This window comes from Haliaeetus albicilla, chromosome Z (assembly GCF_947461875.1).
Source record: "Haliaeetus albicilla chromosome Z, bHalAlb1.1, whole genome shotgun sequence".
NCBI classification, from domain to species: Eukaryota; Metazoa; Chordata; class Aves; order Accipitriformes; family Accipitridae; genus Haliaeetus; species Haliaeetus albicilla.
In genome coordinates, this window is record NC_091516.1 from 10,600,137 (window position 1) to 10,616,618 (window position 16,482).

A 16,482-nucleotide genomic window follows, 5' to 3' on the forward strand; every position below is an offset into this window, starting at 1 on the left:
ATCTGCAAAAAGCCCTGAACCTTTCTTAAAAACAGAAGCAATTATTTAACTTTCTCCAAAATGTGAAATGCATACAATTAAATACGGATTAAAACATCCTGGCTTCAAATATCTGCCAACTTTACAGCCCTCTCTCCATTTTAAGACAAGCTTTTTATAGGAGGTAGACATGCAGTAATAAAATTAATTACATAAATCTGTTTTTCAGGCACTAAACATCCCAGTAAAAACATGGGATTTCTTTCACCAAATATCTGTAGTCCTTTTGCTCATTTTAAACAAGCTAAACAACTTACCTTGTAATTGCTGCTTTTGTTAGACAAAAATGAACAAGAATAAAATTTCCTACTTTGGTTCATAAAATGTGATCCACATAGAATTCAGGTATTTAATTCCACAGTGAGTCAAGCCTAGCCTTAAGATGCCAGAAGTTTGGCCCCCAAAGCGTCCTTCTTGGCTATGAACAGAAGCCTCCCAGTCTACAGACATGTGAAATGTCTTCATGAAGTTATGTGCAAAGGTCATGGGGAAAATGGTAACCTCCTTTTTCATGAGTCTTGAGGATGGCATGCACTTCCCCACGAAGCTGCAGATGCAGGAGTAGCTATGATCCCTTCTCACTCTGAGGGGATTCCTAATTCCCATGAGAACACCGTAACTTCTGTGATTTAGTGGTTAGTTTAGCTAAGGTGGCAAGACTGTGGTTTCTAGTCTGTACATTATTTCTAGTTTTTATTCAATTATGGTCTGATGTAAAATGTTTAAACCACCTTGAAACCAAGGATGAAAATCCATACCTGCCTGTGCTAGATGAATGTCTTATTTTCTGGTTACAGATTACACCTCTTTCTTGTCTTCCTGCCATGAGCCCCATGAATCTTGCATCCCTAGCTGCACTGTGGCCCAGAACGCTTATTAAAAATTTTTTCCCCTTCCCTACCCTCTTAGACTCCTGAACTTTCTATAGCACACAGTTAAGAGTACTCTTCTGGATATGTACGCCCAGCTGAAACCTCTTCACTCTGCAATAGGGAATTGCTATTTAATAGGTAACTGTCATGGCATCCTGCAAAATATGGGTATTATCCCTTACGTAAAAATAGAGCCTTGTTAATTCAAATACTCTTGGGAAAACCCAGCAGGCTGGATCCTACGCACATAAATATGTTCCATGTGTCCTCAACTCTAACATTCTTGTTCCTGACAAACAGGAGAGTCGTTAGATTCATCACTCAACATACCGTTTCTTACAGGATGCCTGTTTAGCAGGTGAGAACTTTGATTCAGCCCTCAAAATCACCTGCATCTTCACCTCACCTCAAAATCATTAACCATGTTGAGACCAACTATGCCTAATGCTGGAGTCTTCACTCTACTGCAATACCTAAATCCAGAATCCGGAGTTTTGCTGCTGGGATCTCCTTTTTGATTATAAATACACATAACCTTCACAAAGTAGGCACTTAAAATCAGGTTGTAAATCATTTCACATGTCTGACATCTCAGGTTATCCATAAACATCCCAATCATTTTAAAGTAAGCTTTGTTTATGAAAAAGATAATGAATAATATGAGATACATGTCTTACAGCCAAGTAAACCAATCAGCATCTTCCATTTGCTCTTCATTCTACACGTACCCGGATGCCACATTAGACAACAGCAGGTACTACTAAACAGCACAGAAGGCTGCCAGACTGTTTTCCAAGTGTATCCTACACACACAAATCTACATGAACAAGCTAAAAAGAAAACACCATTTTTGAACAGTATTCAACCTCTATTTTTCTGCTAATTTTCAAGTTATGTGCTTTACATGTTGGAAAAAAAATCATTTACCTAGATAGTTAGGTCCAGTTGGAATTGAGATACAACTCCAATCAGTAGCATAGGGGACCCTCAAGGGCCTGAAGTATGTCTCCACAGCTATCAGTTGACTGTGTTAACACACAGACATTCTCTTTCAGATATTCATCCATCAGGTATGAAAGAATGGAGAGCTTCACATAAAGATGTTCCATTTATAGCATTCTCAGCATCTAATATTTCAATTACATGAAATGATATAAAGCTGAAATTCAGTGAGATCTTGCACTATAAGGGCAATTGAATAACCTTGGAACACAGGATCTTGGAACACACAGCTAGAAGCAACACCCTTCTGTTGCTGGGAAGCACTCTATGTAACCCCTTTCATAAATTGATCAAGCTCCACTTCAAGCCCAGGTACATTTTTCGTCTCTGAACTTCACACCTGTGACTACTATATTCCAATTTCCATTCTAGATGCATTAATTGCCAATTTAATTTTTTAAAGTCAAAATGGTCTTTCAGTTTATGTAACTTCATTGTATTAAGTCAACTCTTGCAGTCTCTGTGTTAGATACACCATTCCTCTGGTCAACCTTACAACCCTTCTGTGCATCTGCTCACACCTGAGTTTATTACAACCACAATACAGACTGTGCCCAGTACTCCAGAGGGATCTTACTAGTGCCTTATCTAGTGTCATTAATACTTTTAAACAAACACATCCTAAAATCAAATCTGCCTTTATCACGACTACAACATATCCCAGTCTTCTCCATATGTCTGCTAGTGCTGCACTGTCAGCAAATTTCAACAGGGCTTTCTACTTTTTATGCTATCAGAACAAGAAAACTGAAGTCTCGTGAGTCATGTGAAAGGTCTTTAAGAAGCCCACTAGGCTGACTGCCTTTTGGCCTAAAAATTTACATTTTAAGCATGCCTCTTGTCTACTAACCTTTTCTACTTCTTTTTTAGGTGTGACAACAAAAGCCTTAAGAAAGTCTAGATCAATGAATCTACTACATTCCTTGATCTAGAAAATTAGTTATATTTTGAAGTATATCTGGCTAGTCAGAAATGACCTAACATATTACACTTTGGCCCATTTGTCACTTATTTCTAGATCTTTATCCTTTTTCTTCAAAATTTCCAATCAGTTAGTAATTCAATGTTGTTGTTACATATTTCGTTCTATATGTATATACATATATACACACAGCCAGAGTAAGAGATTATTTTCTTCAGTTCTCTACTCCTTTAGTACTATTTTAGTGGAGAAAATATGTATCAATTGCAGCATGAAAGAGAGAGCAAAATGTTTACCAGATTAGACTCTCCTTTATAATCTCAATCTTTGCTTTTTGACATTATGTGGAAGATGTAAATATTTGAGAAGCTATGACAAGATGATTCACTTTAGATTCTACGATTTATGCAAACAACGCCAACAGATGAGAATAATTAAAATCCAGTCTGACAACCTGAGTAGGAGTGTTTCTTTTGCAATTTTCTACTCAAATTCACTGTGATGAGAAATCGTATTTAAAAAGTCTAGCCAAATAGCAACGCTAGTAACATGGCACTGCTGGTTGACATAGAATTTATGTTCAGCTCTGACTGATGAATAATCATTCATCCTTTCTATCACAAGCTGCCTTAATTCTCTTGGTGGCTGATAAAACAGGCTGAATGTTGCTTCATAATGGTATTTCCCTCAAATGTAATTGCTTAAAAATAATAATTTATGCACAGTTTATAATTAAGCATTTTAATGATACATACCATTCTTGCAAATATATTTATAGGATAGCATAGGTATTAATGTTATGTTTTCACTGAATTTCCTACTGGCATCAGACACATTTCCTTGTAGGCTTTGGCTAAAAATTGGCAGCCTCAGTAAATTCATTTCTGAGGAGCTATGTAATAAGAAAGTATTCTGAAGTACTATGAATACAAAGTATCGCTGTGCTCAGTTTAAAAAAAAAAAAATTAAGTCAGATGTGTTATTTACTGAACATTGGTCAGGTAGCATATCACCCGTAAGACAGTATTCACCACTATTCACTCATACAGTGAAGAATCTTTAATCCATGCCAGGAGATACATTAATCCAGCTTTAAAATGTTCTGCAGCATCTTACCACACAGTATGTAAACTTTACATCATTGTTGTCTAATTACAATGTCATTTAAAATAAAATCTCAGAAACAAAATTCAGATTCTAACTTTAAAATAAGAAAAAGAAATAGAAAAATCTAGAAGTGCAGTTTTTACCCAGACAATAGCTACAACTTGGTTAAGCCCTGTGGGCCTTGAAAAAATCTTTTTAAATTATCAACTCTTCCCTCAGTATATGGTCTCTCTTACAATAATCTAAAAAGCACAGCTAAACAAATTCATTGAAACTCTTGGGGGAATAATTACAAGCAGTTAAACAGAAACACTCTGCTTTCAAATCTACAGATTTATAGTTTATAATAAAAGACATAAAATGTCCTCATGACTGGTCAATGCAATTCTAATAGAAAACAAAACTCCAGCAGTTTAGTGACCATAATCTCCAGAGAACTGAGATGTTTTGCAGATTTCAGTTCACAAATAGTCTGCATGACTTACAGCAGCCAAATTTTAAATTACATGGAGCACATTTTATTCTTAAATTAAAACTGCAGGCATGTAAATGCTATATCTATTTTTAAAAGCAATCCCAAAAATTGCGGTTTGCGATTGCAACAGTTAATTATAAAGATGCCAGTACCAATACATAGTGAATTCTGCATCACTGAAACTAGTGCATGCTAGTTAAACCAGACATACTTTCTGAGCTCACTCATCATATCACAAGATGTTTATCAGAGAGCCAAACTTAACATTTTCCTTGATGAGGACAAGTATGTTTCATTTGTCTAAAGACAGTTTTCATAATTCATCTGATGGCATGAAAGAAAAACATAGTAGGCACCACTCTACAAGAGTGACCAGCAGCAAATAAAACTGGACAGCAATCAATTTACTTATAATATTATACTGACTGACTATTTAATAAAAAACCATTAATAGCTAAGACATTTAACTCATCCGGAGATGAACTCTCATAGAATGAATAAAATCAAAACCAATGCTTAGGATACCTCATAAATTCCAGATAATAAATGCTGTCATTTATTGTCATTTAATGCTAGAATTTATTGAGCATGGAAGAAATTTTAGAAAGGGGTGTATGCACTTATTGTAGTTTATTTTTAAATATATATAAAAGTAAAAACGCACAGAAGGATTTTTCTTCCCTTTGTTGGATTTTTTTTAAACTGTAACACCAGCAGTTCACTTCCTTACGAAGAGTACTTATGGATCGGGGAAAAAGTTACACACTTGCCCTTGGAAAGCTACAAGATAACATACAAGGAAAGACAGGCATGAGAGTAAATAAACTAGAATTCTGTGATCTGTAAGTGATATATATCACCCTTTCCTATTTTAGCACTTTCTTCTTCTCTTTCCAGCTCTCATTTTCTTATTTTATTTCCTATTTCTACATATTCTAGTTTTCCCTTTCTCAGACTTTCTCATTAAATGATAAAGTAATCAGGTCCTCAAAGAAAATCTTCTGTTGTCATCATTTTTTTCTGAATTCCAGCAAACTGTTCATCCATCCATCCCTTCTGAACTCCCTGTGTTCTCTCCTCTCCCACTCTTCTCTGTACAGATAAACTTGCACTGTACATTCTGGTATTCGCTGGCATTGTTTTCCTGTAGTCTTGTGGAAGTCTGCCACCAGCTATAAAGACCTATAGAAGATAGTAACAAACTTTCCTTCTGAAAACTCTTGACTGAGAGTGGAACAGTTATCAGTGAACTTTCAGGAAAAAAGGGAATTAATATGGACAATACATGCAGATCAGTTTTACTTAATGTTGCCAGAGAGGAAGAACTAGCTCAGATACTATAAATTTGTATTTTAAAGAAAAGTTTTTCAATATAGAAAATACTGGTTCTAGTGTAAAAAAGAAAAGCTGCAATTCTGGATTTCCAAGCCTAAGAACAGATACTAAGAGATATTAAAAATGAATGAAATTATATTCTCCTCCTACAAATGAGTACATGAATCCAAGAAAATAAAAGAGTTGTCTGTTACCAGGCAAGGTTTTTAACTACCTGGTAAATCTGAAGAACCTATTTTTAGAAAAACTTAAGAAAATACCAAAATAAACCTCAAACTTTGGAGACTTATTGCTGCTTGGTTCACTGTACAGAACATGATGGCCACTGGCAGAGAAACTATGGAATATTTTCTTCTTCTTTAACATGAGTGACACTACTAAATACACAGTTTACAATCTCTCATGAAAGAAAGACTAAATTCCTTCTGCTTTTTAGAGGCAATCTAAAAATGTAATTGCTTGTTTCACAAACTTGAATTTATCTCCTAGACCACTCGATGAAGAATACAGGGGGAGAGGAGGTATAATGTCTACTGTGGAAAGAGTTCATTGATTACAGGTGCCTGGCTGAGTTTTCAGAATGCTTTGCTTTACACACACTTCATGCAATGATGAAATTCATTGCGTGCTTCAGAGGTCAGACATTCCAGAAAGGTACCCGTATAATGACAAACTGACAATTAGCAAGTAAGACTGTAATTTATGCTTTGAGTTGCTCACTATCACGTGAGAACCACACAAGGGAAGCAGGAAAAGATTCCAGAGCTCTGGCACCGCATTGAGCTGTCACAAGCAGGGAACCCTCCTCCTCCTCCCTTTCCATTTACCATGCTCTTCCTATTCTGCAAAACTGAGACAGGCCCTAGAACAGAGGTCCTGTTTGAAAAGTTAAAGCGCTTTTACTGTTCAGATGTGACTCATCAGCACAGCAGAGATTAACATAATATAGAAGTCCAGCAGAAAAGACAGCACGTTACCATCTAATTAAAAATTGTATGTTGCTCCTAGCTTGCTCTTGCTCCTTGGCTCCTGACTGCTCTAGTTATCCTTCTCCAAAACAAGGGCTACAAGCAGCTCTAGGAATGGCTGAATGCAGTGGACTGCTCTCAAAATACTACGACAAACTGACTGCACAAATATCGGACACTTCTGCTATATACAATACTCCAAATCTATTTAAACTCTGCATTGCCAAAATGCTACTCTAGCCTTTGTGCTCTACTTCACGACATTCAACACATATCCTCAACTTCACAATACAGAAACATCATGTTGGTAGGCAGTAAAGCAGTTCTCACTTTTTTTTTTTTTTATTCTTTGAATTAAAAAACAAGCATCAAGTAATAACTATGTTTTAAGAGTCACAGACTTGGTCAAATGGTATGTAATGCAGATACAGTCAGTCTGATTTAGAGAGAACTAGACTTAAATAGTGTGGAATGGACATGAGCTAGCCTGTGACACAGCCTCAGAGAATGGTCCCTGCTCAAATGGTCCCTGTTTCACAGAACAGCCACAACCACAGAAAACAATTTAAGATTTCACAGTCATCCTTAATTCTGTCATTTCTTGACTTCTAAATACTTGCAAATTTGATGTTCTTTTAAGACAGCTTTTTAAGTGTTACATACGCCTAGAAAAAAGATGTAACATTAAAATACAGGCATGTTTAGAGATGGACAGAAGTTAAACGTGTTGATTAGAACCTAGATTTGCCTACAGTTTTGATATAAAGCCTATGCTTTGATATAAAAGTATATCCGGCTCTCCGTTGTCTAGAGTTTTCCTGGATCAAGATGGAATAGCATATGATCAAACCTTGATCAGTCCATGCACTACAGGGGAGCTACACCAACTACAATAAGAGGCAGGAAAATGTTGATGCCTTTAACTTGTTCACGGTCTGTCCCAAAGTCACCATATAATTTTTTAACCTCATAAATAAAAAATAATTTCCACACTAATATTCCTCACACATGCTGATTGTCCCTTTTTTTACTTTCAGTGAGAAATTCTTTAACTGTTTAGTATTTTGTTATCCTTTGATGTAGAGCAAAATGTCTCTTCTAAAGACAGAGTTCAAGTAAATATGACTTCAATAACAGACTTCATAATGAGGCCTACAGAAATAAACAAAGCCATGCAGTGGTTTCATTTCTAAGTTTTCTCAACACTTCATATTTATACTAGCCAAATTTTCCAGTTACGGTCTCTGTCTCTACAACCTTTGTCTCCCTTTTCTTTTTCCCTGACTCAGCTCCTTTTTAGAATTGTGTCTTCTTTTGGCATATGGTGAAAGGTGTTTCATAAACTGGGGGGAATAGGAGGTACTCGTATGGAGAAAGCAGATACAGTTTTTAACATGAATTATAGCTACAATGCAGTATTTATTCCCTGAGCACAGAGCTCAGTGAAAATAAGTGACCAAAGTATATGCTCATACTAAGCTGAAAGAAAGAAAAGTGCCTTAGCCACCATAAGTTACCAAAGAAAATCCTTCCCTCCAAAAAAAAGTTTCAAATTAATAAATGTATGCAGTTTTCAGGGATCCACAAATCTTCCCTTAGAAGTTAATTAATTAAGTCAAAATGTTTTAATCTAGACAAGTGCCTACTCCTTCAGAGCCAATTATTTCTTCTACTGTATATTGCTGAACCTGTGACATGACAATGACCTGCATGACAGAAGATCCATGGCTGAAGTCTTGTCTCTACCTAAATCAATGGGAGTGTTCCCATGACTTCAAAAAGATCATTAACTCATTGCCATCATAACAATAGGATTTGGCAGTACTTGAAAGGTTCTGATACTTGGAACTGTCTTTTACTATAAGCTAGGCACTTCCCCTCTTTATACTTCTTTAAAATGTTCCTTTTCTTACCAGACTCACCACTATTAAAATAGTAGTTAAAAAAGCAATCTGTCACCCAGGAATCCAACAAACGAACAATAAAAATACCTGAGAAAGTTGGCACCTTCCTCTATTTTGTTTCAAGACTTTCTCTATTTAGCAGCACAGAAGAGAATTTGTGCTGTCCTTTGTGTATTACATATGGGTAAGCAAACAGCTGTATTTAAACAGCAAACAACTAATAACATCCACAGCAGGTTCCAGCAGAAAGATGACTCACAATGGTTCTAAACATGAATACCTCCAGTAGCCAGAAAAAAAAGGACAAATATTTGGTCCAAAGGTTCTTTAAAAAAATATGGGCAGTGCACAGTGCAGCAGAAAACTGAAATTATGAGGTGGGATTTAAAGTGCTCTCCCGTATCTTCTGAAACAGAGGTATGCTGGGGAGATGATGCATTCAATCTCCAGAGAGAAGAAAGATACTGTTCACACAGCACTTCTACTCACCAGTCCTTGCAGCAGCAACGGTGTTGGCTTTGAAGGAAGCCAACTGTCCTGCTCTCCCAGCCAGAGGTAAAGAATTGCATTGGTGGCCACTAGAGGGAGGATTAGGAATATAGTAAATTGTGGGCAAAAGGCACCCATGATGAATCACATGGGACGACCTACAAATCCCCCACCGCTGCCAAAGGGCAACAATTCTCAGATACTGCTATGGGCTGGTAAGTATAATCCAGTTGTTATCATCTGCTACAGAGGAGCTGCCAGTATGCATCCTGAACTTTGGTGGCTGGAGGATAGGAGGGCTGACTAGGATCATGTGAAGCATACCTACAAACACACAAAGACACATCCCTTTATTTACAGTTGCCTTATTCGCCTTCTGGTTTTTAATCTCCTTACTTAAAACTTCTGATGTCCTTTATCAAGAAAGCTCCTGTGAAAAGCAAACATACCAGCTTCACGAGAATCTCAGAAGCATCAGCAGAGACACACACACGCTGCCAAGATACACTGTATTTAACAAAACCATCTGAACATATTAAGTGTACTTGAAAACAACAAAATCCGTTGTGATAAAATAAATGTTCTTTCACTAAATTAAGGTTTGAGGCATGTCTGAAAGAAATGTTTTCAATTAGTTACCCAGATAATTACGTAGTTAAGTGTATCTTGCAATTCAGTTTACCCTGTAGCTTGACTGCCTGGTGTCTTACCTCCAGCACAAGTGGCAGAACATTCTGACCAAGGCAGATGATTCCATGCAAAGCCAACTTCATTGTCTCCACTGCCAGTGCGAGAGATGGGAACATTGAATTTATACCTTATACCCAAATTTTGTTCCTGTAGCAGAATCTGTAGTTGAAAACAACTGGTTATACCATTAAAACAAGCAAGCAGAGGGCAACTATAGTGACATCTAATCTAGGTATATGTTCTGTCCTGTGGAAGGGAAAAAAGTAATTAAGGAAGCCTTAGTAGTTCTTTTAGGTATTCCCAAAAGAATCTGGACTGACTTTTAAAACATACACAAATGAGAAGTATTACTGTCTAAGATCAGCTTTGTCTTTTTTTCCCCCTTAACACAACTTTGTAACTTCTGTCAGTTCTTTACTCTTGACATAATTGTTCTAAAAAGTCAGTTTTAATAAAACTAATGTCTTAATGGACATAACTTGACAGCTGAATAATTATGTGAGGTTGAAGTTGGTTAAGGACATTACTGTGCAAACATGCAGCAGTCCTCACTGAAATCTTGTGAGGAGCTACCCACATAGCAGTTACGAACCTAGCTCTGCCCTTGTTTGCACTCCTAGTGACTATAATAATAGTAATAATAGTAACAGCAACACACTGTTGCTGAGGTAATTGTTTTCCCCTAATGCAATAGCCAAGAGCGTTAGCTTGGTAGAATCACACCTGTGATTCCTTTAAATGAATATCAAAACTCTCGCTGCAGCTGTTTTACTGCAGGTGATATATCAATATCAAGGCAACAATCACCGTGAGTTTTTGTCTACCCTCACTGTTGAACTCCACTTCCACATACCACCTGCCCAACACTAGCCTTTGACTTTTTATCAAACTTCTTCTTTCTGTTGCTAATACCATATATCATGTTAGATGCAGCAATCTGACCCATCTTAGAGCTAATTCTCATCTCCTTCTACCCTCTGTGATACTTTGCAGAGGCATATCTGCCTATCTCCATTGGACAAAAGAGCACAGAATTTTCAGTAACAAAGTCAGTGGCACTGACTGGATGAAAGAAGGCACCATAATCATTGTGTAACTCATTCTGTATGGACTTTCTAGCTTGTCTATACCTACAGAAGAAAAACCAGGGTTTAGGTGTTTGAAAATGCTGCCTAAAACGTGAATATCCAGGCAACAATCATTCTATACACAAAAATATCCCTTCTGGATCAAGCAATCCCTGAACTGCAAATTTGGCACCTGACAGAATATACTGGGTAAGTGTCACCTTGTTCTTATACTCCTCCTCAACACAGCAGCGCAACAGTAAGCTCACTACGGCCTGCTGTCAGACACAGGGTATCGGGATCCTGGTCACATCTTCTGTTACATTTTGTACAATCTGTTCAGAGCAATGTATGTCACAGCAACATACTTTAACACGGGTCAAGTCATGATCCTCTTGCTGTGGTAAGAGTATACCTCACATTCCAGCCAGGCTTAAAACCACTGATATCTACAGAACTGTCAGGAACTGTCATGCTATGTATCTCAAGACATCCATGTATCAGCAGTATGCAAAGATACAACATATGCCCCATTTAGAATTTCGGCTACCATTATTCCAAACGACATTTAACAGAGATGGCACATTTTCTGTGAGATTTCCTGGGGCTCTTCTGACTTTATCCCTGTTTCATCACAATGTTTGGCAGTCAGTTTTGAAAGGCAAGAAAGCTGTGTTAAAATGCAAATGCAAAGTCCCAGCCAGGCAAGCTGTATACTCTTTGAAAACACAACCTATTTTGATTTCATTCATGGCCTTGTCTTTTCTCAGAACACAAATATATATTTAAAATTTCAGAAATATATTAATTATAACTTTACCATGACTATGAGATTTTCTGAAGTAGGGCCTAGTGCTTCCAAAGACTCTGGTTCATCTGTTGGCCTCTTGTAATGGAAAGCTGTTCCAGCAACATCAAACTTTCTTGGCCAGTCAATAGTCCAGGCACCATTAATATAGTAGTCATCTTCTTCAGATTTTAAAGCTTAAAAAAAAATACAAGCCACCTAAAAATTGGAAGCAGCATTTATAATGGAGAAGCCATTGCAAATTAATCTACTGATCTGTTAGAAGCATGTGAGCTTCAGCTCAATATCACCATTTTTTCAAGCAATATAAAGCCTTTTCTTTAGCCCTGGTCAAAATATCCCTCATGCATTTGACAATACTGCCTCTGCCATAATCCTCAATGTGCAGATATACTTTGCAGATTTCAACATGCAGATGCTACATGGAACAACCAGAATGCCTCACACAAATTGCAATATCTCTTCACCTTTAAAACTGAACCCATGTGCAATGTATGCTGGTCTACGTAAGATATATGTAGGTCTCAAATGTATAATCAATTATCAATCTAATCTTTAGATTAAGAAATTGGGGCATGGGATAAGTATCTCAGATACTGTGCAGAGGAAAAAAAAAAAGGAATATTGAGTCTGGCATACAGTGCCAATCAGTTCTTGCTTTGTTGCCTTTGTCCACTGTTGTTTTTTTTTTTTCCTTCTGGAAGCATAAATCCAAGATATTTCTACTACAAACCCAAATACTAGCTACTTAATCTGATATTTTATTATTTCTAATTAACAGCCATAAATCATAAAAGTACTGTAGATAAAACATAAACTTCTCAGCTAACCAATCAATTAGGCTGGACAAGCATATATTATTCAGGGACTTATTTTTTATATTTTATCAATTAGATTAAGTTTTTAAATATGAAACTGACTTTGTATCTTAAGGTAAATATTCTGTTAATTAGATATTGACTTCTTCAGTTAAGATGAAGATCACCAAGTTATTCAGCATTCATACTTACTTTAAATTAAACAAGTTCATAAAGGCAAAATGATGGTTAGAAATACATGATCAAAGAGCCATGTCATTTTTTGTTGAGACAAGTAACTGACTTTACTAGACAAGGAACAAACTCACATCACAATCATAAGGAATAAGACAAGAATAAGATCAAGCTTTATTCTCAACTACATCTGTGTGGACAGATGGTTTACCTTAAACAGTTAGGGAAAATGTCTCAGTGATGCTCAAATTTTCTAAAACAGATCAGAGAGCATTCATATGAGCAGGAATTAGTTAGAGAGGCAGTAATGTTCTGTTGGTGACAGCCACATTCAGCAGGGATTAAGTAACCATTTCCATCATCACCATAAGGTCTGAAAAGGAATGTCTTTCCATAGCATAAATCTTATTCCATTGGATTTACTTTGGAAACACTCATGTGCTTTAAGTGAAGAAACTAGCTCTGACACATTCACTTATCTGGAATTCTCAAAGTAATTCAGATCCCTTATTGTCTATATTGGTTTTGTAGTACAAGGAGATGATAAAAAAAGTAAGTATAGGAGAACAAGACAAATTGCAAGGAGTACTGTACTAAAAGAAAGGAACAGTACTCTTATCTATTTTACATGGGTATATGAAGTAACTATGTTACAGCTGAATGTGAGTATTTTGTTTTATCAGTGGTCCTATTTCCACATAGCCAAAATTTCTATCCATCTTGCTTTTACAAAATCTAGCTTAATTAAAAGAAGGTCGCGGGGTCTCCCAAAGCTACCACAATGTATTAAAGTCTCTCTTACTGTGCCACTCAATCCAAAACATTTTCTTGTTACCATGTCTAGTATCTACTAAGAGCAAATAATGAAGTGAATTCTTTATATTACTTGAGACATATGAACAACAAGACATAGAAATGAGCCCAAGAGAACATTCTCATACATGTTTATGTAATTAAAAATTCTGAAATTATATGCTATCAATTGTATGTATGCTATGTACACTTAAACTAATGTATATCCAGAAGCAAAGCAGTTCATTTTTTACCTTTCTGACTAACAAAGAAAAATGCACTTGCATTCTGTAAATAGATTTACCTAATGTCAGTTGTTATGCATAGGTGAAGGCTGCACAGTTGTGTATAGCATTCCAGTGACATAATTGCATGACAATGAAGATGCAGTGGCATAATGCTATTAGCACATGAGACAGCAGGAACAAATTCATGTCCTAATCAACTCATTTATGAGAACTTGAGAATGCAGGAAGCCCACAGAGAATTACCACACAACACGTTGTTGCATAAGGAGAATATAAGGGAAGATGTCACCCTGGATCAACCCATTTAAGGGAAGGTAACAGCATTACTAAACACACATCTTTTCAGCAGCTCTGAAAACAAGCAATTTTGTGGTTATTAGGTTATTTGTTGGACAGATCAATTTAAAATACTGAATTATTTATGCAGCTGCAGAAACATGCCTTTGCTGTCACAACACTATGTGATGTGATCAGCCAGAGACAGGGGGAGGGAGGACAGGTGCTGATTGAGCTAGCCGAATTGCCAAATGTCTAACTGCAGCCTGAATTTGAGGCCATTGCTTGCAAAAGAACTAGATCTTACTTTAAGGAACTATGGGATGTTTGTTGCAAGTTAGGTTGAAAGCCTGCTAACTGAAATGAACAAAGAAGAAACTTTGAAGCCAGTGTGACAGCTACAGAGGAAGAGGGGTTTATTTTTTCCTTTTTTTGTATACTTCCAAATGGAGAAATTGATTTCTTAGACTTTGGTATTTGGCAGCAGTTCACATAAAACAAAATACAGTAATATATGTAAATGGTTATTTTCAGATGAATCAGTTCTCTGATCTGGCTCATGGTGTGGCCACACAGCTGTCCTGGAACAACAGAGGGAACTCCGTAAAGACAGGAAAGGAGCTGTGAAGTTGACACTGCCGCTAAAGAAATAACCATAAAACAATATTGCTGAGGTATGTATTTTAACATAATAAACTCATTTTTAACTACCATTGTGCTTGTACAGTTCTTTTAAGGGAGCAGACAAATTAGAAGCCTTCCTTTCCCCAGAAACTGGTGATCCTAAAATAGTGATCCGGTTCACACTCACAGAACAAAACATCCCATCACAAAATAAAATGGCCCCTGCGACTTAGTAAGATTATCTTTCATTAGGATATAAGGGCACCTTTGAAAGTTGGAAACACAAGAAACTAGTGAAGGAGAGGAATCCCCCATTTGTGTAGTGAGAGCTTCTATGGCATGAAGCAAGGTAGTGAGGAAACAGCCTGAAACTCAGGAAACCCCTTGAAATTGTGACAAGCACATAAAAAGTGTTTATGTACCACTTCACATTTTTAGATCTGTGGCCAGATTAAATACCAATGAAGTTGTCTGTATTTTTTATTTAAGCCAAAAAATTTACATTTTTCATTCATTTTATACAGATGGTGCCAACCTAAATGCTTTTCCAGATCACCACCTTCTGCTTATGAAATAGAGGAATAACAAACTTAATTGTAGTAGCTAAGAGTTATCTTCTCTGTTGTGGTTTTCAGTTGCCCACGGAATAGTTCTTAGCAGAAAATGACCATGATAGGATGCCTTGTATGCCTCTCTCCCAACACCTCTGTTTGAAATGTCAAGGATATATGAGCAACCTTACCTGCAGCACATTTTTACAAGGGGGAGGGGCCATGGGGAGTGTGATGCTTTAAGAATAATAAGCACTCTACTGCTGGAGTAGTGGTGTTATTACTGTTGCAGAATGGAGGGAGATTGATTATCTACTGAATTACAGAAGGGTGGGGGCGGTCAAAAAGAAAAGTAGACAGCAGTAAAAGGTACCATTATTATCAATATAATCAATTTAGAAATTAATGCACCTAGAAGGATAATTGCCCTTCTAACTCACACTCACAGGTATCATAATCCTTTCCAACATGTTAGTGTTATACGTATCAACTACATGGAATATCGACTGACAAGGTAGCCTCATCAGCTGCTTTTCAGCCTAAACAGGTAATAGCTTTTGGTTGTGTTAATCTGTTAGTTTGCTGTACAACTAATCAGCTCTCTAATCTATTTTTGACTAAGAAATTAGTGTTCTTGCACTACTGTGAACTGACTGCTATGCAAATCAGGGTACAGAGACTTATGCATGTTGTTTGACAAAGCTGGATTTGTATGTATCAGTATTAAAAGACCAGAAAGCAAATTTAACACAGTCTTTGAAGAAAGGAATAATAATCTGGGAATTTGAATTTAATTCTGTGCTTTACAACAGGCTTCCTGAATGATCTCAATTAAGCACCCAGTTTTTCTGCACCTCATCTTCTTTATCTATAAAACAGGGATGGCATCTAGTCACTACAACACAGCAACACAGCAACACTGTGGAATGAATACATTAAATTGCCTTAAGATTAAGGAGACAGTACTGTTAGCATTTAAGTAATTATGGCTGTTAATTATAATCATTCTAAAAAATTGTGTTTTAAAATAGTATAATCCCCCAAGATCAGAGACTTGCCAGATGGAAGACACTACCTCAGAGTGGGACAGTAGATCATTCGAGTGTCTCTCATCCACTTCAGCTCAAGTCTGACACTGTGACTATAGTGAAGTTGACCTGATTTTGCACTGAGTGGACAAGGAGGAATCATATGATATATTTCATTAGCTCCATTCGAGAGCATACATCCTAACCAACTGCTGCAACTGTCTGATCATAACCTAATATTAACAGCTAACAATTCCCTCTGCTGCTATGTGTATGGTTTGGCCAAACAAGAA

General features: G+C 36.8%; 1 protein-coding gene across 7 annotated transcripts in view; it reads right to left on the reverse strand.

Moving 5' to 3' along the window:
- ADAMTS6 (ADAM metallopeptidase with thrombospondin type 1 motif 6) overlaps positions 1–16,482 on the reverse strand; it is a 158,704-nt gene that overhangs the window by 21,995 nt on the left and 120,227 nt on the right. For 5 of the 7 annotated variants that reach the window (XM_069777017.1, XM_069777019.1, XM_069777016.1 and 2 more), the window contains 2 exons: positions 11,691–11,854; positions 9,824–9,962 (listed from right to left, as the gene is read on the reverse strand). In XM_069777017.1, the coding sequence (XP_069633118.1) occupies positions 9,824–9,962; positions 11,691–11,854 (303 nt within the window). The other 2 variants (XM_069777020.1, XM_069777022.1) reach the window with 2 other exon arrangements.